At 39.8% G+C, this 25,626-nt stretch overlaps 1 protein-coding gene across 2 annotated transcripts in view; it reads right to left on the bottom strand.

Annotated features, from left to right (window-relative positions):
• Positions 1-25,626, bottom strand: part of Grm1 (glutamate metabotropic receptor 1) — a 367,002-nt gene that overhangs the window by 41,597 nt on the left and 299,779 nt on the right. For both annotated transcript variants that reach the window (XM_028861143.2, XM_028861151.2), the window contains exons 5-7: positions 20,398-20,644; positions 15,243-15,411; positions 6,607-6,733 (exon numbers count right to left, since the gene is read on the bottom strand). In XM_028861143.2, the coding sequence (XP_028716976.1) occupies positions 6,607-6,733; positions 15,243-15,411; positions 20,398-20,644 (543 nt within the window). The remainder of the gene's footprint in view (positions 1-6,606; positions 6,734-15,242; positions 15,412-20,397; positions 20,645-25,626) is intronic.

Consider the following 25,626-nt stretch of genomic DNA (forward strand, 5'->3'; position numbering starts at 1 on the left):
GAAGCATTAGATTTGCCATCTTGAGGAAATTGACTCTAATGTCCAAGTCAGTCATACACATAATGTTAGTGAGATTATGTTCCTGTTCTGAGGCATCAAAGTTATGAAAATCCTGGGTGAGGGCATCAAAAGGCTGGAAGATGGGCTGTCTCCCACAGTGGATGGCATTGTAATGATCCACACATACTTGACCACCACTTGCAAAAGAAGACTTAAAAAGAGTTGTTTGGACAATGTCCAGAGCTCTGAAAATGGGCAGCTTGGCAAATGTCCATGGCCAATCATTCAGAAAACCAGAGGCATTATACAAGTTAGCCTTCAAGCAAGCTACAGATTACTCAACAAACTCAGGCAAGTGGTAATAACTCTCATCCAAGTACCAGAGGCCATTTTTCATCTGTGAACCAGATATTTCTTAGTTTATAATATCCAAATGCATTAGGAGGCTAAAATGGAATATCATATTTCTTTCTAAGTAGGTCAAGTCATATTTTACATGGATCAAGAAATAGAGGTGATAATTATTTTACCCTAATTATCTTAGGGGAATTCATAACATTTATAACACTATGTCATGGTAACATTACCAAAATGCTTTCCTCAATGTATTTCTGTAATATCAGTTACCTACAAAGTAAATTTCTACTTATAATTCAATGTACAGCTTAAACATTCATTCTATGAAGCCTTTTTTCTTCCAAGAAACAAAAATTGCTTCTTGCCCTGTGTTTATATGACACAGTGCACAGGGTCATGCTGTGGAATTTAGTTCACTGTTTACATATCTATTCTCATATGATGCTTCTTATGTGATTGTCTCAGTTTCTTCAAAAATCTCTGGGTGCAAAATGGTTGGTAAAGTATATTGGAGAGTTAAATAAATAGATAATAGTGTGGAGGCTGTGGTGATTGGTACAATGGAGAAAATAACTAAAGTTAATTAATGTTTCTGCTTTTTAATGACAAATTCAGTACAGGCTGCCTTTTTGAGGGGTCCTTATACTATTTGATATTTTAGAACAAATAAACATTATTACATCACTTTTACTTGGTCCATGAATTATTAAATCACTGTCAAGTCCTATATCACCGTGGGAAGGAATCATGTTTATGAATCATAAGAATTGAAGCATGAAATTTATGTACAGAATTAAAATGTACATACCCCAGAAGAAAGTACAAAGAGCCCAATAGCTTCCAAATGCACTTCCTCTGAGAATTCACCAATGTCTTCTCAGATCCAGAAAAAAAAAACATGCAATGAAAATTTAAGTCACTTATAAGTATTCGCTTTCACTAATGAGAATCTCGGCCACCTATGTAGACAATAGCTACCTTTAAGGGTGATTTCAGTATATTTTTACAAACCTTATCTTCAGCAACAACAATCATTTCTCAGAGGAAAACCATTTTTTTCACTTTAACAGAAATTTTATATTAAAAAAAATCCATCAAAACAAAACACCCACTAAAAGGCACTGTCTTTATGCTTCAAAATATTTCTACTGATTTTTGGTATTCTCTACCTGTGGGGTTTTTTTCTTTTCACGACCACCGCTACCATAGCAACTCCCAAAACACGTTGCCATGTGCTGTGCCCTTGCTCTGTGCTTGACCTGGCACCAAGTAAGTGACAAATGGGATCTAATTTTCTGTTCATGCTTGAAACTAAAAGAAATGCTGAAACAATAGGTGTCACTAACACGTAAGTATAAATAAGTATGAGAGGTGTATGTTCTGAAGATATTGAGGATAATATTTGCAAAAAAGTCTGTATAAATACTGGAAAAGCAGCTGGCTGGTGGAGAGAGAGGCAGCATGAACTGCTACATGGCTCAACTCATTTGAATGTGAAGGTAACCTTTATGTGCACCATAGGTCACATTTAACACAGTCGGTCTTTAGAAAAGCAGTTGTACTGGTGTTCATCTAATTAATGGTCATGGTGACTTCTTCCCTGCTTTGTCAAGATGAAGTCCTAATGAATAGGAAGAGTCATTTGACAATAGGTAGACAATATACTCACAGTGGGAGAATCCAAAGAATTAAACATGTGACTGAATTCCATTGTGACAGCTGGGAAGGGTGGTATACCCCTACAATCCCAGAACTCATGTGGGAGGCTGAGGTGGGAGGATCTGTATTTTAAGGCCAGCCTGGGCTACGTAGTCAGTGCTCTACAAGGAAAGTACAATGTGATTTGGTCTCAAAGAAATATCAGAAGGTATCACAACATACTAGACCTTTCTTTTTTAATGTACATATTAAATTTCAGTGTGTGTGTGTGTGTGTCTGTGTGTGTCTGTGTGTCTGTGTCTGTGTCTGTGTGTCTATGCATATGTGCATTTATATACACCATGAGGTACAGGTGAAGGTTGGAAGACAACTTGCAGAAGTCTTTTCTTTCCTCTGTGTGAGTCCCAGGGATTGAACTCAGGTCAGCGGGTTTTGCAGCAATCACCTTAACCTACTAAGGCACCTTGGCAGCCCTTAAAATGCATTTTAATGTTTAAATAGAAGTTCATTTTCATGTGAAAATAGAACAGTAGAAAAGGTTGGGGGAAGCCTAAAAGAATGCAAAGAAGAAAAACAGCTCTTGTCTCTCAAAGCTAGAATGTCTGACTTCTAAGAACAACCCAAGAAATGCTTCTGCCCTTGATTCTTTTCTAGTCAGCTGAGATCTCACTCAAATAGCTCAAAGAGGAGAATGACTGCTAGGTCAGCTCCAGCTCTCAAACATAATGGCTCTTTGAGGGACCTACTTGTCAGAGAAAAGAGGCTGTGCAGGAATTACCAGCTATGGAAGAGAAGAAAACTGAAGAGAGACATGCCAGTGACAGAGAAGGCCTGAGTCCAAAAGAAGCCTGGGAAACCATTTGTAAGCCATCCAGTGCATGCAACCTGGGGGCAGGGGGACAGGGATGGGTGTAGGTGGACACAGCAGGGAGATATATGGATTCACGAGGTAGCTTTTCTATCGACAACTGCATTAATCTTCTAATTATCTAAATTGAACATACACAGATTATAACACAGCTATTATGTCCCAGGCACCAGGCTCTGAGCCTGAGGGCAGTATTTCTCAATGGGTAGGTTAAGAAGTAGTTCTTCAAGCATGGATGCAGTTTAATTATTTTTATCCAACAAGTGATAAAGTTGAGATTCAGAGTTGACAAGTGATTAGGCTAAGCTTTGACCCTAGGTTGGTGAGAGAAAAAGGACTCCAGGTTGACTTGTATGTCCTGTATATCCAGGTGGGTAGTATGAATCTAGTCCCTCACCCTTTGGGCTTTCTCTTCCCCTTACTTACTGTTTCCAGTGTTTCACATTAGCTTCTTAAATAGATATTATCTGCCTTGTCCATTTCTGCTTTGGATGTCAATGCTTTGGAGAAATTATCCAAAAATTCTTAGCCTGCACCCAACCAGCATAGTGAAGTGTTTCCTCACCTGTGCTTTCTTCTAGAAGTTTTATTATATAAGATCTTACACCTAGGACTTTGATCTACTTTGGGTCATTTCCACTCAGAATGAGTGATAGAGTCGAGCTTCAATCTTTTCGGCACCAGTTAGTAAAAAGTCATCCTCTCTTTAATGTGTGTTCTTTAAATTTTTTTTCCTTTCTGTAAGCCACCTATAAAAGAGGCTCAGTACTCTCTTGACCTAGAAAGACTTAAAAACGTCATTCAAAACCAATATTCACATTCACCTTAAGGACATCCATGAAACTAGGCCATGAGGGTATGTATCTAAAAAGAAAGCAAATATTTGAAAGATGTCCCTTTAAAGGAGCAATGTGAATTGCTCCATCTGTTTAATGTGTAGTCAGTGGGTATGCTCAGGCCAAAGTTCAGGGCTGGACACAGGATCAGTGGCCCTCAAAACTACTCTGATTCCAGCTGCACATACTTAAATATGCTGAGTAATACTGAACTGGAGTTTGGATGTAGGTTCTCTAGTCCTTGAAGTTATCCAGGTGAAGAAAGCACCCAGGATGTGCTGTTGAACATAAGGAGCATTTGGTGGACTATAATCTATGCATCAGCTCTCCTCTGCTACCCTGAGGTGATTCTCACTGAACAGGAGGAACACATTGTTCCTAAGACAGATACGGAGACTACAAAGAAGAAAAGAATACCTGGGAAGACACCGGAGAAGCAGAAACTTAAGGCACCAGATTAAACACAGCATAGAATAAGTACAAATAAAAGTTATAAAACCATCCTTTTATAATTCCGTGTCTCTTTGATCAAAACGTCCTTAATTTTCCTCTTTATTGCCTTTCATCTTGTCTCCTTCCTCAACCCCCTCCTTTGATATAGTGGTGTGTGTGTGTGTGTGTGTGTGTGTGTGTGTGTGTGTGTGTGTGTGACCTGATGCATTTAATTAAGTTTGCCTGTATGAGCATGGGCATTTACCATGTCCTAATATACTGGGTCTCACTCTAGAAATACAGAGTGAGAGTCTGAAGGTGGGTGTTTGCTGGATAACTTTTAGATGTATGAGAACTTTCAAGCTAGCTTTTAGCTTAGAGAATTAAGAAAAAAAAGAAGCAAGTGTGAGTGTGGTTAATGTGGTCAGTACCCTCAAAAATACCATATTCCAGCCAGACGGTGGTGCGCACCTTTGATCCCAGCAATCGGGAGGCAGAGGCAGGCTGATTTCTGAGTTTGAGGCCAGCCTGGTCTACAAAATGAGTTCCAGGACAGCTAGAGCTACACAGAGAAACCCTGTCTCAAAAAAAAAAAAAAAAGAAAAAGAAAAAGAAAAAGTACCATATTCCGGTCTAACAAAAATACCATATTCCCATCTAATTTTCTTTCTTTGCAAAGGGTCTTCACACTGGGTGATTTCCGATCCTCATTTAGATTTGACTCTAACAAGGCTAACATTTCACAAGGTTGTGCCATTTAAGTATAATTTTAGCTGTATGACCTAGTTCTACTGGTCTAACCATTTTAAAAACTATATCTGGAGAAAGCCATGTGTTTTACTTTCACAGTTTTCTTTGGGTTCAAGAAAAAAGCAATCAACCAGCATCATCATCACCTTTTCTGAAGACTTTCAAAGGCATCCAGGGAGTCTTGGGATCCAGGGTGCCTTGACCTTGTGCATATGGCTTTGTGCCTCTAGGTTTCTTCTACTCTCTCTGAGATGAAGGGTTAGTGTAGCAAGTCTATATTTATTCACAGGCCAAGGTTCATAGAACTCTAGACTTTAAATTTATGTGAAGTATTTTTGAAATGTTTCTCTCCTGTGAGCTTATACCAGTGGCTATGAAAAACAAAACTTGTGTATATAAATATTGCTTTTGGAAAACTTATATAACATATATACTGATATCATGATCAATACATCCCAGCTCCATTGATTCCACCCCAAAATAATTTCTTATATCTGATTACTACCCTTCCTTCTCTCTCAGCAGCTCTAATCTACAACCTTTGAAACGCCTCATTGAGACCAAAGTGGCCTTTCCCTCATGGCTGTTTCCAGTCTTGTCTGCATTCCACGTGGCCCTCAGATCCATCTATCTGCAAAGAGGTATCGTGATGTCATTCTCTACCTCAAAACTCTCCAGTGGTTCTCCTGTGCTGAGAGCCAACAGCTAAGCACAGACAAGGGCTGGGAGAAATCCCAGCAACCACACCATCAGTATCCTACCCAGTCTCACTTCTCAACACGTGTGGTGTCCATCAGCCGAACCCATGAAATTATTCCCGGATTTGCCCAAGTCTGTTATAAACGTTCAGCTTTCCCGTGCTCCACACGCTAGCATTCTTTTCATCTCGTTTGCCTAAGAACCTTCATGTACTGTGTAAGCATCTTTTTATATTAACTATTATGTTTTATTTCCCTTCTATGATTTCCCTGACAGATAATAAGCAAAATAAAAGCTAAGATCTTAGTTAGGCCTGGTGGCTCACACAAGTAATCCCAGCATTTCAATATCTGGAAGACTGGACCCGGAAAACAGCCAAGAGAACATTGTCAAGATGGACACACACACACACACACACACACACACACACACACACACAAAGGCTAGGTTTGTGTTCCATTTATCTTTGTATCTTTAGGGATTGTAGTAGTAACTTACACACACACACACACACACACACACACACACACACACACACACACACACACACACAGCAGATGTTCCAGAAATGGTAGGAATTATAAATTCAGAGGGCTTGAAATGCCTTCCAGTAAATTTTTAAAAAGAAAACATCTCTGTAGCAGAATATTCTACCACATATCAATTCACTTGTATTCAGATGGACATGTACTTTATTTTCAAGAGGCTTGTATGTGCTGTGGGGCATAAAGTGTGTCCCCACAGGCAGTGAGGAAAAGACAGGAGCTAATCGCTGAGTAACATCAGGAGGGTATGGTGGTGCACACCTTAATTTCAGCACTTGGGAGGCAGAGGCGGGCAGATCTCTCTGAGTTTGAGTCCAGCCTGGTCTACAGACTGAGTTCCAGGACAGCCGAGGCTACACAGAGAAACTCTGCCTTGAAACCAAATCAACCAAGCAAATAATCAAACAAACAAAAAAGGGCAATAATTAGGCACCGGACTTACAAGTGAGGCTGCTCCTACCTGTCAGCTCTGCATTGGGCCACCACCCCAGGTCACAGGCTCTGCAGGTGAACTCATCTTGCACAAACTCATTTTCTTTACAGGCTGTGCAGATCCAGCAGCAGCTCACTTCTCCTTTCCGGATGACCTGCAAGACAGGAAAGTGTACATTGTTCTCTTGGCTATTCTCCTGGTCCAGCCTTCCAGATATTGAAATGCTGAGATTACAGCTGTGAGCCATCAGGCGTAGTTACAATCTTAGTTTTTATTTTGCTTAAAATCTGTTAGGGAAGACGTGGAAGGAAAATATAACATAGCAATTAATATAGAACGATACTTATACAGTACACAAGGGTTCTTAGGAAGGTGCTTGGAAGTTGGTACCCCAGACAATCTCCTGTTTCAGGTGAGGACTTGTCAGCACCATAATCTTGAAAAATCTCCCACCTGCTAAAGGAGCCTGAGGAAGGTTTGAAAACCCCATGATCTTAGAGATCAGGAGGGGACATCAACTCATTCCATCCTGAGTTTGGAAGCCTTTTGGTAGCACTTTTATACAATGAATCGACTACATTCTTTTTTTGGCATTATTAAGAAATAAAAATTTAAACTAGGCATGCTGGCACACACCTTTAATCCCAACACTCGGGAGGCAGAAGCAGGTGGATCTCTATGAGTTTGAAGCCAGCCTGGTCTATAATGCAAGTTCCAGGACAATCAGAGCTACATAGTGAGACCCTGTAACAATACTAAACAAAATATAACTTTTTCCTTATGTTAACATTTATTAGTTACTTTTAAAAATAAAAAAATGATGATATATTTTTCCCTGAAAAAGTTTGTTTTTAATCCTTTAAATTTATTGAAACAGTGCTGTGGGAAGATGGAGACAAACCAAGAATTGTGGCTGGCTATCTCATAGGTTTGACCCACGCTTTTTTTTATTTTGTGTATCTTAGATAGTTTTCTCTCAATGTGGATGAGTGACTGGACCTAGAGCTGGGCTTCTTAGGCCAAGATGTCAGAAACAGTATCATTTGATGTTCAACCTGATAATGTGTTAGGTTATCCAAATTTCCCATAGTGTCTAAGGAGTGTGGACCAGATGCAGGGCATGATGCTCATGAAGGCACAGGATGCTGCATTTCCTCTCTCGCTCTTTCATTGGTGTCCGGACCTTGTCAGGTAGGCAGTTTGTTACAGTCAGATTTTCTCCCCTTTGGACCTTGTCTTTGGTGGGGAGTATCCAACCTTTTGACACTGTGATGTTATATTTCATTTACAAATGTATTGGGCCACATTCACAGCTATCTTAGGAGGAATGGGCTGCAGGTGGGACATATTTGCTATAGAGCAAGCACATCTAGAATGGTCTGTTTTAGGAACTGTTCAGCCTCATTAATAAATTCTGATTATTCTAGTCCTTTATTCAATTGTGTTTATGTTCAACAAGACATCTCCATTCTGGCTGGTAGAAACTGGGACATTTCTTGGCTCTGTGTCAACTCTGAGAATTCACTTCCCTAGGCTTTGCCCTTTGCCTGGACTCTTCAGATTCTACTCTGCTCATGTGTAGACTGATGTTCAAATACTAAGGGAATGCCTGTGCTAATTTCTGGGACTATTTATTTGTTTCCTGCAGGAATCCATTGTTTTGCTTCTCTGTACTGCAAATCGCAGTTCTCCTGGCTTTCCCAAACTCTGATTCTGTCTTCTTGAATTAGCAAGATGATCAAACTCTGTGTTCTGTGTAGTTGAACAATCAGGAGATTGCCTTGAGGCAGGAAGCCTGAGTGGTTTTAGGGTTTTCCTTGCACATTTTTTTTTCACTTCCCTGGCATCAAGGTCACACACTGTCTTCCAATGTCTGAACACAGTGGCTTCAAATATTTTATCCAGCTCTCTCATTGTTTATGGCAGAAGGCACAGCCTGCCCCCTGATATTGCCACACATAAAGCAGCAGAAACCCTTCACTAGCACATTAAAAATAACAAACATTTCCATATGTAAAGTCAGAGTTAAGCTGTAAATATTGCCATAATTTAAAGTGATAGACACCCAAGCCTTCATAAATCTGAATTATTTTCAGGCAGAATTGAAATTTATACCATCATTTTAAAATTACAGGGAAAGATCAAATGACAGAATGTTTTCAACAAATGTAAAAGAGTTTCCTTTTCTTATTTTGCTTTCAAATGGCTTTTGAGAGTACAGTGAAATTTAGTGTGTTTTTTGAAAAGCAGTTTCAGATAGCCTCAGAATAGGTATAGGAAATTTACATCTCAAACAATGATCGCTTTCTAAATGGTATGGTAAAAAATCAATTAATAAATGGTTATTACTTTATTTTAATTAGGATAAGTCATATAGTAAAAGCCAATGTAAAATGCTGTGGATTTGTCCAAGCAGCTTTAATCTTTCATCTCCCAGTAAAACTAATATTACTACTTAGGCAAATCTAAATGATAATATTAAATAAATTCGCCAGCCCCACTTTCTGCATGCTTTTAATATCTCTCGGGTTTTCAGTTCTTTAAACAATGCTTTGGGATCAAAATGGCAGGAGCTAAGCTACTAGTGTGTTTAATCAGGAATGGTGATATAACATTAGTGACTTGAAATTTTGTGGGCGTGTTGCAATGTCTCCATCATTGGAAAATGAGTGGGATGGTAATGCTTTTCAAAGTCCCATCCAGCTGAGTTCACATAATACAAATTTTATATTCTACCACATGACTGAAGCTGGTTTTTCTCTCAGAGGACATTAAGTGTGCTACTAGCAGGTATGCTAGAGATTAGTATAGGAATATTCTGGTATTCCCACACCTCTGTCTCCACTTTTCTGTTAAATAACACAGACTTGGCATAAAATCTGTTTCTTATCATTATTTCTGTATAAAGTAGGGGGAAGACTTGGTATCAAATAGTAGAGACACACACATAAACAAACAGAATCACATAGTCTATACATTCTTAATCTTGTCATGTTTTTAATTTTATCAGGAAAAGGGAAATCATATTAGTTGTTTGATTGCTTGACAATTTTGCTCAGGTATGAATACCCAATCTCCCAAATAAACAACATCTTTTAGAGGATAATTCTGAAATTGGACTGAATAAACAACTGTAATACTTAGGCAACAATAAAAATAACTGTGAAAATGAGCAGAGGAAGAGGAAAGTAACATGGAAACAACAGAGTTTAAGAAGGAGTTATTAGGGGTCAGTTGTTGGAACAATGATCAGAAAACACCAAGTCACTTGGGGATCTCAGTCCCTAATGTACTGCAGAGTCTTGCCATACCTACTCTAAAGCAACCCAGTCCAGGGACTTTTTAGCAATGTCCTGTGTTGAAAGAGGATAGTGTAAATACAAAGCATTGAGATTATCAATGTAATTTTAGAGATATTATAAGAAATCTCAAGTTTTCTCCAAAGGTAACTTCTCCAAGTACTTACAGCTACTGTTTGGAAAATTGAGAGAGTAACCCCTGTAGCAGTACACCCACAAAGGCTCAGGGCACACACCTGGGAACACCCTGTTTCAATTAGGAACAAATACAAATGGTGGCTTAATGGACTCTTGGTGTCTATAAGATACAAAGATACTCTTGATGGATCTTGTATCTATAAGAACATCTGACATCACATTGAAAATGATAGTGTCTCCTGTACTTTGGTACTCAACACATCTGTCTCTGCCCTTTTACTCACCCATAAAAACAGACAAACAAACAAACAAACAAACAAACAAAAAACAATAACACTACCGCCAAAGAGATCTACCAGGCTAAGGTTGGTTAAGGTGCTGTCTATCAGTTAAAATTAAGCAGTCCTCTGAGGTCCATATTTCTATTTTCTTTTGAAACCAAACTTTTTTACTTCTCCTCTCCCTCCCCCCCCTCTCAGAAAATACAGTAAATAGATTTTGGCCAAAATCATAAGTGGAAGAAATTATTCTGGTTTTGAAGCCTATAGCTTATATGTGTGGATAGCATTTGATCTAAAAACAAACAACAACACAAAAACCCCAGCATTGCTTTACTGCACAACAGGCCATGTATAATGAGGAAATATTTGCAATGTATACCATGTTCAGCAGGATATGTGAGGATGAGAGAAAACCTCTTCTGTCTCTTAACCCAGTCTCCAACCCAAACTCAGAGTCTTAGGAAAACAATCTACAGACCAAGTTAAATGAAGAAGGGGTGTGTGTGTGTGTGGAGAGAGAGAGAGAGAGAGAGAGAGAGAGAGAGAGAGAGAGAGAGAGAGAGAGAGAGAGAGAGAGAGATGGGGAGAGCATGAGCATGCAGGAGATCTATAAAGCAATCTGTACAGATCCGTCATTCTCTAGCACTTTCTTTGTCTCTACTAAACTTCCCCTCCCCCTTTCGCAAAAGCTTTTCTCCCTAATTTTGTACACTCTTCCCTTTGAGTCTTTAAAGAGGATCACTATTTATGTTTTTATTGTGAACTGTTGAAAAAACCAGGGCTTAGAAATTGAAATCTGCACTTAACAGGAAACATGCCAGTTCACATAACGACAGAGTTGAACAACATGTGGCCGTGGGAAGATAAAAGCTTTGGGTTGGCTCTGAGCCCAGCTTTGTAACATTCTAGATGCAAGAACTAAGAAGCATGAGACTCAGCCCCTCTGGGTCTCATATCCATTACCTATAAAGGAGGGCCGGTGACACTTTCTGTGTAAGAGCCACTTCAAGGAGTAGCTTGTAAGGACCCCGTTATACTTAGACAAGGACTAACTGGGTGACTAAATTCCTGACATCCTTCCTTCTTCCTCCTTCCTTCTTTCCACTAATCTTCCTCTGACTTTCTTCCCATGCTTCTTCCTTCAGGTCTTATGTCCTCTCTTCTGTTGTTCTCACTGTCTGGGTTAGAATCCCCCAATGACGAGTTGCCACCAAAGGCTTGCACAGCGTAGTTCTTACAGTTCAAGAACACTTGTGAGATCTGTTGCCTACTCTCTTCTGGGTCCGTCTGGCAAAGAAGAAGGACCAAAGGCAAGAACACAGAAGGCAGAGTGTTTTTTCCCTCGCCACCCCACTGTGCATGAAAGTATCTTAGAACAAGGCTCTGAATTCTTCCATTGTCCTTCTAGTCTAAGAGTGGGAACGGAGTCCCACTGTTTATCACCTTTGAGTTGCCTCACTGTCCCCTTTACTTTTATAACCAGTTTCCTATGTTAAATACCCTCTATTAAACTGTATGGCATAGAGTCTTTGAAGACTAGATCTATAAGAAATAACAATAAAATGTATTTTATTTGCCTTGTCTAGAATTGGTTCTCTCGATAAAGCATTAGCACTGTAAGATGTTATTTTTTATGTTATATATATCTAAAAATAAGTAATAGAAAAAATGCACCTTTAATATCCTCAAAAGAAATTATTATAATAAAATGTTATGGATTCTCAAAAAAGACATCAAATTATTACTTTAGCATTTATAGCATTTGATGTTTAGAAGGTTTCTTATTTGTTTGTTTGTTTGTGAAGGCTCCACTTCCCAGTTAATACAAATTCATGTCCTAGGATCCTTTTCAGGCTGACTCTCTTTACATTGGCTACTGAGAGCTTGCTCTCTATCCTAACCCTGGTAGGTGGCAAATTAGTAGTGTTAGAATATAAGTGCTATTATTTGGTAATGGGATTCAGATTTCATTTGTTTCTCTACCCCCCAAGGTGTTTATGGGAAACAAACAAACATCTCCCCCATCCAGGTGCTACTGAGAGCAGGCATGGTTTTCTCTTGCAGAGTACAGAATATTTCTAAAATTGTCCCCTGAGAGATTTGCATTTATAGTGAGTAATCGGCAATAGCTCAGCAATGATTAGTGGGATCTCCTGCGATAACATCACATGGGTGTAACACAGACACATTGCCAGAAACATTCAGCATCTCGGCAGACAGATACATGTAGGCAGCCTTGCCTCTAAACTTGGGGAGAAAAAAGGCCTTTCTTCTGGAGTGTACAATGGGAATACTGTTGTGTGAGCATGCTGTATGAGCACCCAGACAGCCTGCCAAGTACAGAATGACAGGAGAGTCTGTACAGGAATCTGGAATATGGTGAATACTTGGGGGAAAAATGTTCTTCCTGCCAGTTTTCTCCTTTACTCTTTATCCTAAAAAGTAAAATACTTCTATTAACTGTTCAGCGGTGGTTATCTATAAAGCCAGCTCGATGTCATTCAGACTGGATAAGAGTCAGGAAGACATGGAGCTGAAGCTTCTCTGGTCTCCCCACATATGACTTGAGTCATCCAATGTTTTGTTTTTCCTCTGTGTACAAACCAAACAAACAAACAAACAAAAGAGCACAATACAGCAAGAACCCACTGGTCTGACACCTCCTAACAGTCAAGGGGAAATTTGATGCCTCTGGCTCTCAGAGGACATATTCCTAAGTACCACCAGATGGCCTCATGTGAAAGAGTTCCATCTAGACAAGAAAGTAGATATCTAATGGGAAGCAGTGCTGCTAGCTCACCCATGTTGGTTTGGCTGGAGTCACTCTTACGCAACTGAAATATCTCTGCATAAACTGGAAGCTAACATCATCTCCCTATCTCCTTTGCCTCACACTACCCAGGCCATGCTTGAGGAGACATCTTGGCGAATGTGGTCCACTGAATTAGTACATATTCTGTTCCTAAAACAAAACACCAGAGGCTACAAGGATTTATAAACAAGAGAGAATTATTTAATTCACAATTTTGACGACTGTGAAGTCCAAGGTTAGACAGTACTCTTTGGTTGCTCATGAGGGATTCTCTGGGCAACATCACAACAAAGAGGAGAACTGATTACATGCAGGAGGATCTAAGCACATGAGTGACTGACCCTATAACACACTACTGTCATGATAATTTATTGAATGAAACAATCTGTTTGGGCATTGATATCCCCAATGACTCAATTACTTTCCCATTGGTCCCACCTCTTAAAGGTCCCACCACCTTTCCACATGCTCACACTGAGGCCTAAGTAGCAGTACACAAACATTTGTGGCACACACATAAACTATAATACCCATAAACTAGGGGGCTAAACATGGCTATGGTGGCCACAGGAAGAGTTCATTAGCCCCTCTCTATCTAGCTGCCATGAGGATAGTTAAGTTTTAATGTAACTTCTTCTGAGAAGGCACAAGATAATTACAGCAACAACTGGGTCTCGGAACTTTATTATTTCCTCAAAGTGGCTAGAGCTACCCTGAGTTCTTCCTCCCTGAGAAGTCTTCTCAGCTGCTCCATGCCCTTAGAGGTTCCAAACCTTTCAGCTTTTCCAGGAGTTCATATAAGGCCTCTCAATCCTCTACAGGAAAACTTAGGTTAGGCCTTGGCTCCAGGAAACTTAAGTATACTGAGTGCTCCTGAAGCATGCTTTGGACCTCTCCAGCATGGGGTCGGGGGGGGAGTCTGAAGCTCCCTGGCAGAGAAAAGCCTCACGATGACACAGGGAGGGGTCCAGATCTTCACCCAAGCCCCAGCTGTGGTGTGCGACATTTACGTGACAGCCTGTCTGCTTCTTGAGATGAATCACAGCAAATTAGAGCTGGGGAAGACCTACTAGTTTATCTGAGCGGCATGCCTGCCAGCTCACCGCCCCTCCCCTATACTCTGTTGCTTCCTGCATCATCCAGCCAGAGTGTAAGTAGCCTGGACCTAAAGCCATGTTCCCCAGCCTTCTTCACTGACCTTTCTCCCCAGCACATCCAGCAAGAAACCTAGTATTTCATATTTATTTTCTCTAGTTTCCTGCATGTAGTAATATTATGAGCTACTTACTTTCTCTCCCTTGAAAAAAGTCCCTGAATATAATTAAAAATTGGAGACTCTCTTTGTTTAAATAATAATCCATTTCAAGAGAACCAAAGTTCATGGTAGAGAAAGGGCAATGTTAATTAAAGTATATGCATTGTTTTGGCTTTCCTTATCCCCACGATTGATTGTCATTTTAGCTGTGTGCTTGGCATTGGACAGCTTCTGCCTTCTTTGACAGTAGCTGGAATGATGGCTACGTGATATTACTGGTTTTGATTTCCACATTTACCTTTGTTTCTAAGTTTCTCATTTTAAAATAATTGGCAAAATGTTATATCAAGTTGGGCAACACGGAGGTTTGATATATGTATGCATTGTGTAATGATTGCCACAGTGAGGTTCATTAACACATCCATCACAGTCCATTAGAGTGCCAGAGTTTCCTTCAGCAATAATAGCTGCTACCATGACTAAGCACCATTACTGGCTTCCACACTTACTTCTGTTCTGATTTTTAATGCTGTTATTCTTCTCCTTGATGCCTACATTATGTATAAGTCCCCAGATTATCATTGCTATTAAAATAAAAACTATTTCAATAGTTTATAGTTCTTAAGCAAATATCTAGAGATCTAAATATCTAATACCATCTAAATACCTATCTAAATATCTAAAAAACCTATATCCTAACCTAATAGTTACCTATGTCTTAACCTTTCTTTTCAGTTTTAGCTAAACACAAGGACATGAACAGCAATCTAATACATCCTTTCTGGATAGTCTTGCTTTAAAATATCTGTTTTTCTTTACTACTGCATAGGTGGTGAAACTTTTTTCCAATAATGTCCAAGGATGCATTTGTGGTTTACCTTAATCTGACCCTTTAAGCAAGGTTCACTGCAGACAGACCGGACCATGCCACTTTTGTTCATCTGGATTTTGTAATCATCAATGTTCAGCACGCCTTCATGCCAGGTTCCCACATGAACATAGTCATAACGATTAGCTTCAGTGTACTGCAGATTCATGATGTCATACCTACAAAGAACATAAACACATGTGAGTCTTTCTGGCTTTTTCCCTGATGGAGAAAACAAAGACACTTGTAAATAAGTGGGTTTTAGTGAAAAAAGAGAGATCAAGAATGATGAGATCATCACACATCCCAGCACAAGTGACTGTCACATTTAAGAGTTTATTCTGAATACTTCCTCTCTTCAGAAAACATCTGTATACCATCCATTTTTGCTAAATAATATATTGCTCTCAATTTTTTTTGTTTACACTTCCAAGGGTAATGGTATGTGTATTTAGTTGATCAGCTCCTTAAAACCATGTAGTACACTTTGAACAAGTATCAATCCATGAGAACATTAATCTCCATGTTTGATTACTTTTATTTCATATTCCCTTTTTATACTCAGTTGCAATTTTCATTACAATGAATTTTTAAGGGGGAGGTACTTAAGGTATTACAAGGCTTAGAATTACTAAGTACAAACAAAACAAGGAACCTGAAAAAGGGCATTTTAATTCATAAAGAGGTTAAGGATTTAACAGGTGTATTGTGTGATGTAAGTGTGTATTATATGTTGTGCCTGCTCCGTATATGTGTGATGTATGCACATGAATGCATGGGTGGTGCCCATGTGCACTTGTGGAGTCTGGAATATGACATTTACTATCTTCTTCTATCACTCTATATCTTGCTGCCCAGTGCCAGGGTCTCTCATTGAATTAGGAGTTCATCATTTTGGCTACATCAGTCGGCCAGTGAGCTCCCAGGATCTTCCTGTCTGTAACTCCCCATGTTGGGGCTACAGTTATGAGTAACTGTTCCTGCTGTTTTACATGTGTGCTAGGAATGTGAACTCAGGTCTTCTTGCTTATCAAGTAAGTACTCTGACCTATAGAGCCATCTTGTAAGCCAATTTATTATTTTGTACATTGACATTCAAAAGCATCTCTTCCCTGATTGAGACAAACACCTGCGAAGCTGAGCAATTGGTATCAACTATTTCAGTAGCTTCCAATGCTGCACAAAATGCTGAAATCTTCCTGGAGTAAGGGTAGCACTGTGTACCTACCTCTTTTTCTGTTTTCTTTTTTCCCCCAAGAAATGTTTACTGCAACCAAAATACTTTCTGGGAGGCAGAAGATATTTTTCCCTATGGCTACAGTGTCAGACAGTTAGCAATACGATGGCCAGAGCAGAGGACTTGTCATCAGGAGCCAAACTGGAGCCTTGTTTTTCAATAGTAAGCTATACTGCTTAGGACTGTCACTAATCTCTGCAAACTCCTTGGGGTTCTTATATGGATGTGGGCACCTAAGACACATCAGAAGCTACTTTATAATTGGGGAACATGCATAGGTCCTATATGTGAATGTCTACATATTCCCCAAATTCATGTGCCAAGACCCTTATTCCAAAGTGATTGGGCAGTGACAGGGTCACAAGGAAGGAGCCCTCAGGGTTGAGATTCTTACCTCTGCAAAAGCAGCTTGAGAAATCTCTCTTGCCTTTCTAGTACATATGGACACCGTTAGAAGAGACCATCCATGATTCAGAAAGCAGGCCTTTGTCAGACCCTGCTGGTGCCTTGATCTTAGTTAGGTTTCCTAGCCTCCTGGATTGGGTCTACCAAATGTCTACTATTCATAAACCACAGGGCAGATGGTACCTCATACAGCCCCAAAAGTAAGACTCAGAATGCATTGGAAGCATTGCCTAACATCATTCATAGTTCTATTTCTAGGAGCATGTTAATATACTGACTAGTTCTATTACACTAAAAAAGCAAGCAAACAAACAAAAAACAGGAAGACATTTCTGTTGCATAGCCATTCATTTGTGATAATTGTCTAAGTGGTCTTCCTTTTTATTTTTCCTTCTCTAACTAATACAGTATTTTACCTAAGCTCTATGCTTGGCTTCTTCTTACTGGATCTCCAGAGGGATTTTTATCTGCAGAGCTCTGTACAGTCCTTAACCTCCTGCACTAGAGCATCAGCCATCATGGCTCTCTCTCCTTATGTTTGACCAAAGGAACTGGATGGCAATTAACGAGTACATAGACCTCTTCCTGAGCAATCTTCTGTCCCACCAGACCTCCATCCCCCTGCTTTATTCATCCCAGAATACTTTTCTCTTTGAACCTATGTCAGACTCAGTCTCATTCTCAGCACCATGGACAGCTACTGCCTATCCGCTCTGTGCTGTCTTCTGAAATCTATCGGTTGTACTCGGCCTACTTCCTTATCTAGACGATAACTATCCATTTACTGGCATTGTTTTGCCTGTTCTTAATGTGCAAATGTGTCCTGTCACCCACAGGGTAACCCGAGGCTTCTTCATATCCAGATTCTAACAGTTTCTACAAATAGCAGCTTCCTGAAAGACAAGCAGCTTACAGAAAATAAAGGAACTTTCCTCTTGCCCAGTGGGGAAAACTTACCTCGTGCCCAGAGTTCATTATTTATCTTTTGCTGCTCTGGCTTTTGGCTAATACTTATGATTCCCCTTGTTGCTGAGGCTTACCAGAATGTTTCAAAGTAGCTCTGAGTGAGAGTTAAGTGGTTGTTAATTGTGAGCTCATGGCTCACACTCATCTAGGGGTCAATGAACAATCTACACCTCCACTCCCTTTACATTCTGAACGCATGACTATGAACCTGTTGTGACTCTTCAATTTGAGTCTTTCTATTTTTCCCATTAATCTCTACCCTCTATCCACATTAGAACGGGATGCTTCCTCACAAGCTTAATGATGGTGGCGTTGCAAGATGCCAGTTTAAGCCATCCTCCCCCTATAAATCACTTCCTGAGACTCTTATTAGCACCTCCTCATTCGCTCTTTCATAAAGAAAACCAATTCACACTTCATTAGCATTTGGAAACCGAAAATTTCACAATATTTTCTTATGAAAACACCTTTTAAAAAAGTTCTAAATGCTGGAGGAAAAAAACAATAGCAAAACTACTTAGAAGGTATCAAGGGAGGCATGCAGGCTTATGGGGAAAAGTTTCCAGTACTAGCATGTACATAATAAACCCAGCCCACCCCCTTTACCCCAGGGTTCCCTCCTGGTTATGTCCTTGCATTTTATTTGAAATATCCTTATATAAATCACACCCACATGAAATCTCACTGCATTCAGTGTCTGTTATGTGATGATTGACTAGAATAATTCCCAGAGGGACCAAAAGCATGTGGTATTATGATAGGAGCTAGATGCCCAAGGGAGGTGATGTGAGGAGGAATTGAACTGATTAAGTTGACCAGTCTCACTCAGGAGGAAATGATCCCTGACAAGGGATCTGGGGAAGACTTGGAAGTTTAACAATGTAATTAAGGATGGAGGACATTGAAGCTGAGCTGCTGTCTTATGCTCTGGATGACTTATAAAGAGAAGAAGAGTGAGGAAATGTGTATTTACTGAGTGTGAAAATTCTCCAGTCCCGTGCTAATTAAACACTAAGTAAATTCCACATGTGTTTTGTAGTTCTGTTGTTGCTATTATTATCATCATCATCATCATCATCATCATCATCATCATTATTGCTATTTGGGATCATGGAGGAGGGTTTACAGTACAAGCCTGACCCTCTACCAAACCTCATTTCCAGTGGATTATAGGAGTGGGATTAGATGGGTGGGCCATCTCTCTTTTGAATCTCAAACTCTTTATGTTACTCCTGATACCATTTCCTAAGGTACTTAGAGCCGTACATTCCCAGGCCCTGGAGTATCCATCCCACTCACATTCTAATTATCATCTGTTTCCACCTAACTGGCATCTTGGAAGAAATCCTGTAGTACCTGGTTTTAATTGTTGGCAAAGACATATCATTTATCCTGCATTGAGCTGTTGGATTTTACGGGGGAGATTTCACTAGCCCACACAAAGGATTCTCTATGGGTAGAACTTGCCACCTCCATGCAAAGCCTCTCACAGTACTTCTATCATGACACAAAGAAAGCTTCCAGCAATTTTGCCTAATTTCAGGATTAGATAAAAAGCAGCATGGTGGGGCAAGGCGTTTGCAAACCCCAGAGTCACCTCTTGCTCTCTGTGTGACTTTTAGCGACAAGCTTACTTACTTACTTCATTATCTGTCAGTGAAGGAAGTTAATGCACCAAGAATCATAAGACTTAAATAATTTGATGTTTCACCTTAGTATAAAACATGTTTCCCTAGGAATCTCTAAGTCTGTAAAAACCACACTCTGGAACGTAGCAGAGCCTGTATGATGGGCACATGGCATCATCTATAGGCTCAGGTCCTTTTGCCTTCCTGCTACAGATTTCAGTTCCTCTGCCATTCTTATGATCTCTTTCCTAGGAAAATCTGTATGAATGAATATAGCTAATATTGACAGAGAACACATTCACTATGGGCCAGCTATGTATGAGCTCACTGATGGCATCAAAACAAATGCTGCAGAACAGATTGTGTGTAAAATGACTCAAAGGAAAATTATATATACATATTTTTATATATATTATTTCCTTTTCTATTTGCTTAATTTTTTTTCGAAAGCTACTATAAACCAAATTCCAGTCCCCAAACCCCCAAGTCTTTCTTCTTTTGAGACATCCAAACAGAAATATGTGTTAGCCTGAAAAAAGAAAAAAGAGTGTATATGCAGGGTTTGGTTTTTGTCACGTAGTATTAATCATGTATAATATGCATAATCTTTCACGAGGAGAATAGCACCGTGTCCATCAATGTGAATGGTTCTGGATCGTGCACGCAGTGCTTGCTAAGGTCCTACTATCCAGGTAGAATGTTTTCAGAAGGTCTCAGGAATCCTGAGGGAAAGGCCAGGTGATTTTGTGGTGTAAGGGTACAGGGTTCTTAGGGTAAAATATGAAGTATTTTGATATTTTCAAAAGTGGTGTGGTCTTAGTTACATCTCTATTTTTATGTCAGGTGAATTTAAATTCAACACTCCTAAACCATGGAACCCTAGTTGCCACCTGTCTGGCTCAGGGGTCATGCAAGTAGAGATTCTTTACCTTCCAGGAGCATCCCCCTTCTCATCGAACCACACTTCCTCTCCAGACACGCCAACAAAGGAGGATTTGATGAGGAAATCCAGGAGCTTCCTGCCATCAATGGGCTTCATGGCATCACAGAGGCCCACATGGCCAGGACAGAGAGCATGGTGCATGTTCTGAAGCCCGTGCGCCATGGCATAGATAGCATTGATGACAAACCCCATTTTACTGTCCTGGACGTAGTTTTCTTCTAAGCTTTCATTGCCTGTAACAATAAAAACAGATCACTGCCAAGGTCACAAGCATGAATCTTATCAGGGCTTTACACTCAATGCTCAGTGCAAATCGGGGATACATACCCAAAGCTCAATGCAAATCAGGGCTACACACTCATTGTTCAGTGCAAATCGGGGCTACACACCCAATGCTCGGTACAGTTCAGGGCTTCAGACACTGAAAGGGATCATGCCATTGGCAAAAGCAGAGTCCACTTTGTACTTATAACCAACTGTACTATATTCTGCCTGAAAACAGCATTTCCCCTTTCCCCTTCTTTATTCAGTAAATATTTTATGAGTTATAAAGCAAACAGTATTGAGGTGAAAACAAAAGAATTTTCATATAAGTAAATCATCAAGGAGCAGTGGAAAGAATTCTTTTTCCTTTTCTTTTGCAGGTACTCACATGCAAACCTCCCTATCTCGTGGCACAGGAAAAGGATTTTTGCATCTGTTATGATGATCTATAATTCATGGTAATTCAGTTTGTACAATGTCAAGTCTCTGATGGTTTGTTTCTGTGACTCCCCCTTTATTGTCATCTCTAGCGACATAAAAGAAGAATTACATTGAAAACACATTTGTCAATCAGCAGACACTTTGCTAAAGTATTTCATGGCAGAGAAGTCATACTCTACATTAAATTTAGCCCTGTTTACTTGTGAATCACAGGCTTTGTTACTTGTGAATTTTGAAAGCCCTGCAAACCTTTCTACCCCTGTTACAGGTAAATAAAACTTCCCCAGCTTCCAGCTAGTTTTATATCATTGTAGCGTTAGAGCTGAGCTCCATGTTGGAAATTTCCTTTTAGGACACAGATATGCATGAGAAATTTAGAGACCATTTGGGCTTTGTGAAATAAAAGTAACACTTTTGGAAAACAAAATCGACTCTGACTATCTCACCACCATACTTTAGTGATCTTGTACTTGGTTCTTCACATTCACACTAAGAGCTAGCTGAAGGTATATAGAAAGTTTAGATTAGAACCTCCAGAAGGAACAGTAAGGAATGTTGACTTTGATGTTGAACTTGGAATAAAAATAGAAATTCCTAGACTTCTATTTAAGGAATGGTCTATTTAGATGAAGTTGAAAATTGAGACAGATATTTGTTTATCAACCCTGAGGGTGAGGTGCAAATGATGGAGTCAGCTCAAATCCCTCTTCCAAATGCTTGAGAGATCCATGTTAGGAGTGGACTTTGTTTAAGCACTATTTGCCAGACTGAAAGAAAATGTTCCATGAGTAAGAAAGGTCAAGGGGACATTTGAAAAATCAAACCACACAGAATGAGTGCACAGCATTGGATTAGGCAGAAAGTACAGATACTCCTTGCAAAAGTTGCCAGGTCTTTGAAATAAGGTGACTGAGGTCTGTTGGTATCCCCAGTAAAACCTGTCTTAACCCAGTGGTTGTCTAGTGGTACTTCATTCATAGCACCAAGGCAGACTCTATTCCCTGATGTCCGTGAAACCGGTGCTGTCCTTTTGATTCTTATGTAGGGCGATCGGATAACTTATCCAAAATGGGTCATTTCTTTTCAGGATGAAAGTGAGTGGGAATCATAATTGTTCCAGAATGCAAGTGTGAAGAAGGCAGGCTGGGCAACTGATACATGTTTTGGAGGCTGTGATAATATTTAATGATCACAATATGGATATGATTTATGTATATGCATAGGTAAATATAACACATGCAAGTATACTATACAGTCAGTAGAATATTTTCATTAGTTTTGATTAATTTTGTATTTATTTAATTTTGATGACAAGTATATAATAATATAACAGCTACTGGTTTTGAGTGTATGTTAAAATAGCACTCAGTAAATGAAATCTTCCAGATGGACATTAACCTTCCCACTTTGTAGGTGAGGAAAGAGTAGGGTGTGATATGGATCCAAATGCCTTTCTTCTTTCAGTAATGCTCAGTGGCTACATGGGGCAGATACGGAAGTTTATGCAGGAGGCAGAGGACAGGCCATTGTGCTATGTACCAAAATCTTTCCAAGCCCAATTTAGTGTGTCTCCCTTAGATTATTCCAGATGTGCACAGATGCCCTACTAGTGAGAAGTCCTGGCACTCAATCCACCAGCAGCATACTATGACAGAGAAGCCCAGCCTGCCAGTATTTGTCATAGAGAGACCTAGAAACCTTGACAATGTTTCTAAGCAATGTTTGCAAGATAAATCATTCATGTTCTGCCAAATAAACCTAAGAGCATACAGGTCTCCCCGTCATCCTAGTCCACTGGCTCTGCATGTGAAAGGGGCAGCTACAATCAATGAGAACTCTCTCTTCAGCTACTAGCCCAGGCTCAACCCTATCGGCTCCACTATAGGGAGCTAATATTTGGCCTATACAAAAAAGGACATTTGCTTTGTCACAACTGCCCCAGATTAGATCATATTGCAGAGATTTATCATGTCTGTCTGTCTAGCTATCTCACTATCTATCTATCTCACTATCTATCTCACTATCTGTCATCTATCTCTATATCTCTCTATCATCTATCTATCTATCATCTATCTATCTATCTATCTATCTATCTATCTATCTATCTATCTATCTATCTACTTATCTAAGTAACTATGTGTTCTATGTAGAATGTGTTTGTTTGTTTTCCAATTACTCCAAAGATCATATATTTTCAGGAACAGTGAATTAAGAATTGAAAACTAACAACATAATCATTTGGTGGGAAGGTAAAAGCATTTATTTTCCTTCCCTGGGATTTACTGCCTTTTCATAACACTAGTCTCAGGTTATTTGTGAGAAGGGGATTTCGTGTTTCCTTTTCTGTGGTGCATTAATTGTTATAGACTACCAGGAGGTCATTAAACCACCACCTTTTAGAATACACTAAATAGAGTCAAATAATTGAGGTTGCCGGTGTTTTTATTTACCTTCAAAAGAACACCTGCCTGCCGGCTTCAAGGAGGATTGTGAAAATAACTACCTTAGTTCTAAATAGTAATCTTGTTCTTGTTGCAGGCACATGATAAACATTATAAATTGCTCCTGGAGTCAGTGGCACACAGGCCTCCATGGGTTTGGGAATCTGCACTGAACATTCTGAAATCGGGGCACTCTGGTGCTTGGGCAAAGGACCAGCAGTTCATCATTGATATTCAGTCGTCATTGACAGCAGTCATTGATATTCAGGTCGGCTATCCAGCACAATGGTGTAATGAAAGGAACTCCGGACTAGGCACCTGCACAGTTGGATGTAGAGGCAGCCCTGCCACTTCCCAGAAACAATCCACTTCCAATAAGTCATGGAACTTGGCCTCCATTTCCTAACCTTAAAATAGCACCCTTGAGGTAGATAATCTCACTGAAGTTCTGACCCCTTTAGTCCCCCCACACTGCTGCTCCAGCTCCAATGACTGGTCACTGTGGTTGGTCGAGATAGTCACCTGTGTTATCTTTTTCACCTCTTACAGGAGAAGACAGACACTCAGGGAAAGTCAGGCTGGGCTGGAATGAGTGGGCCTTCCTCTATCTTGTGTTCTTTCACCTCCCACTCAGGGCAGAGTGAGGAATGGGGCCTGCTGTTTCTCTTTAGTTGGGACTGGTTCTCTGGCTTGTGGAGGTTGTAAATCTGTGGGCTGTGTTTTTCAAGTGGCACTGGCGACTGGACAGATTAGCCTGTCCAGTTCTAGGGTCAATGTCTAAAAGTCATTTGCGGGTGGGTGCCCAACTAACACAGGTCCCCATTAACTTAGTTTTTTTTTTTTCCTGTCAGTTTTTCTCAACTTTTTCAAAACTTTTAGCCGCACATGATAGCGTACACCATAATCCTAGAGCTCGGGAGGCTGACACAGGACTACTGAGTATTCAAGTCTCAGCTGGGCTGTGTAGTAAATTCCAGGCCAGATTGGGGTTTATCATGAAACCCTGACTCAAATAAAACAAAACTCAAAACTTTCTCATTGGGAATGGACTCATCTACAGTAAAATGTAGAAGTGTTTACTATGCAAGTAAATGAATTTTCACATATGTACAAATCTATGTACCTGCTATAAGATATCAGCACAAGGTATTTTCAGAAGACATAAGCTTACTTAGGACCTCCCTCATGTATATCACCCATGTTTCATCCCTCTGATGGTGGAGCTCCCAAGTATTTGACTTTCTGGTTCCACTCCAATTGGCAAACTTTTAAATTTTTAAAGTTCTGTTTTCTGTTAGTCTGCAAATATACTATTAGTATTTGAATAGCAGTCCCGGTACCTGGAACCTTGACAAATTTCACTTACTTGTTTATCACTGTTTGTCTTTGAGACAGGGTCTTGATTTTGAACAAATGATCCCGACTGGCTTCTCCAGCACTGGGATTATGGGCATAGATCAACATGATTGGCTGAATTTACTTATTAATTCTAATTTTACAAAGTTTTTCAATTATTCTGTACACTGACATTGTTTATAAAACGGATGTTTAATCAGCCTGCTTCAGACCTACTTGTTTGGAAGCAGATTTAGGAAGGAAGTCCATTGGTGAGCCCTCTAAGATCCCAGTTCTGATATGTTCAATAACCCATAACTAGCAAGACAGAAATAATGTACATGTGAAGCTCTTTCCTACCAAATAGAACTGTGCATGCATGCAGCAGCCCTGTCTAGTAACTGGCTAAACCACATTACAAACAGTATGATATTTATAGCAAAGAAAAAACACTTTAATGTGTATTTATTCTGCATTTTTAAATAATACTGACCTATTTTAAGTGTCCTAAGTTGCAAAATATAAACAATATATGGAAATACTACTTCCAGTAAAAGCAATTTTGTTGTGCCTGGACTTTCCATTTTATTAATTCGTTCCCACCAGGATGCCTGTAAGACTAGTAGCATGGATTCTTTCAAATCTAGGTCCTTGGCACTAACTTCAAATTAAGAAGGCGAATACAAAAAGCAACATTTTACTTTCTCATAAAATAGGGAGAATTCTCGGAACTA

This window comes from Peromyscus leucopus, chromosome 8a (genome assembly GCF_004664715.2).
Source record: "Peromyscus leucopus breed LL Stock chromosome 8a, UCI_PerLeu_2.1, whole genome shotgun sequence".
NCBI classification, from domain to species: Eukaryota; Metazoa; Chordata; class Mammalia; order Rodentia; family Cricetidae; genus Peromyscus; species Peromyscus leucopus.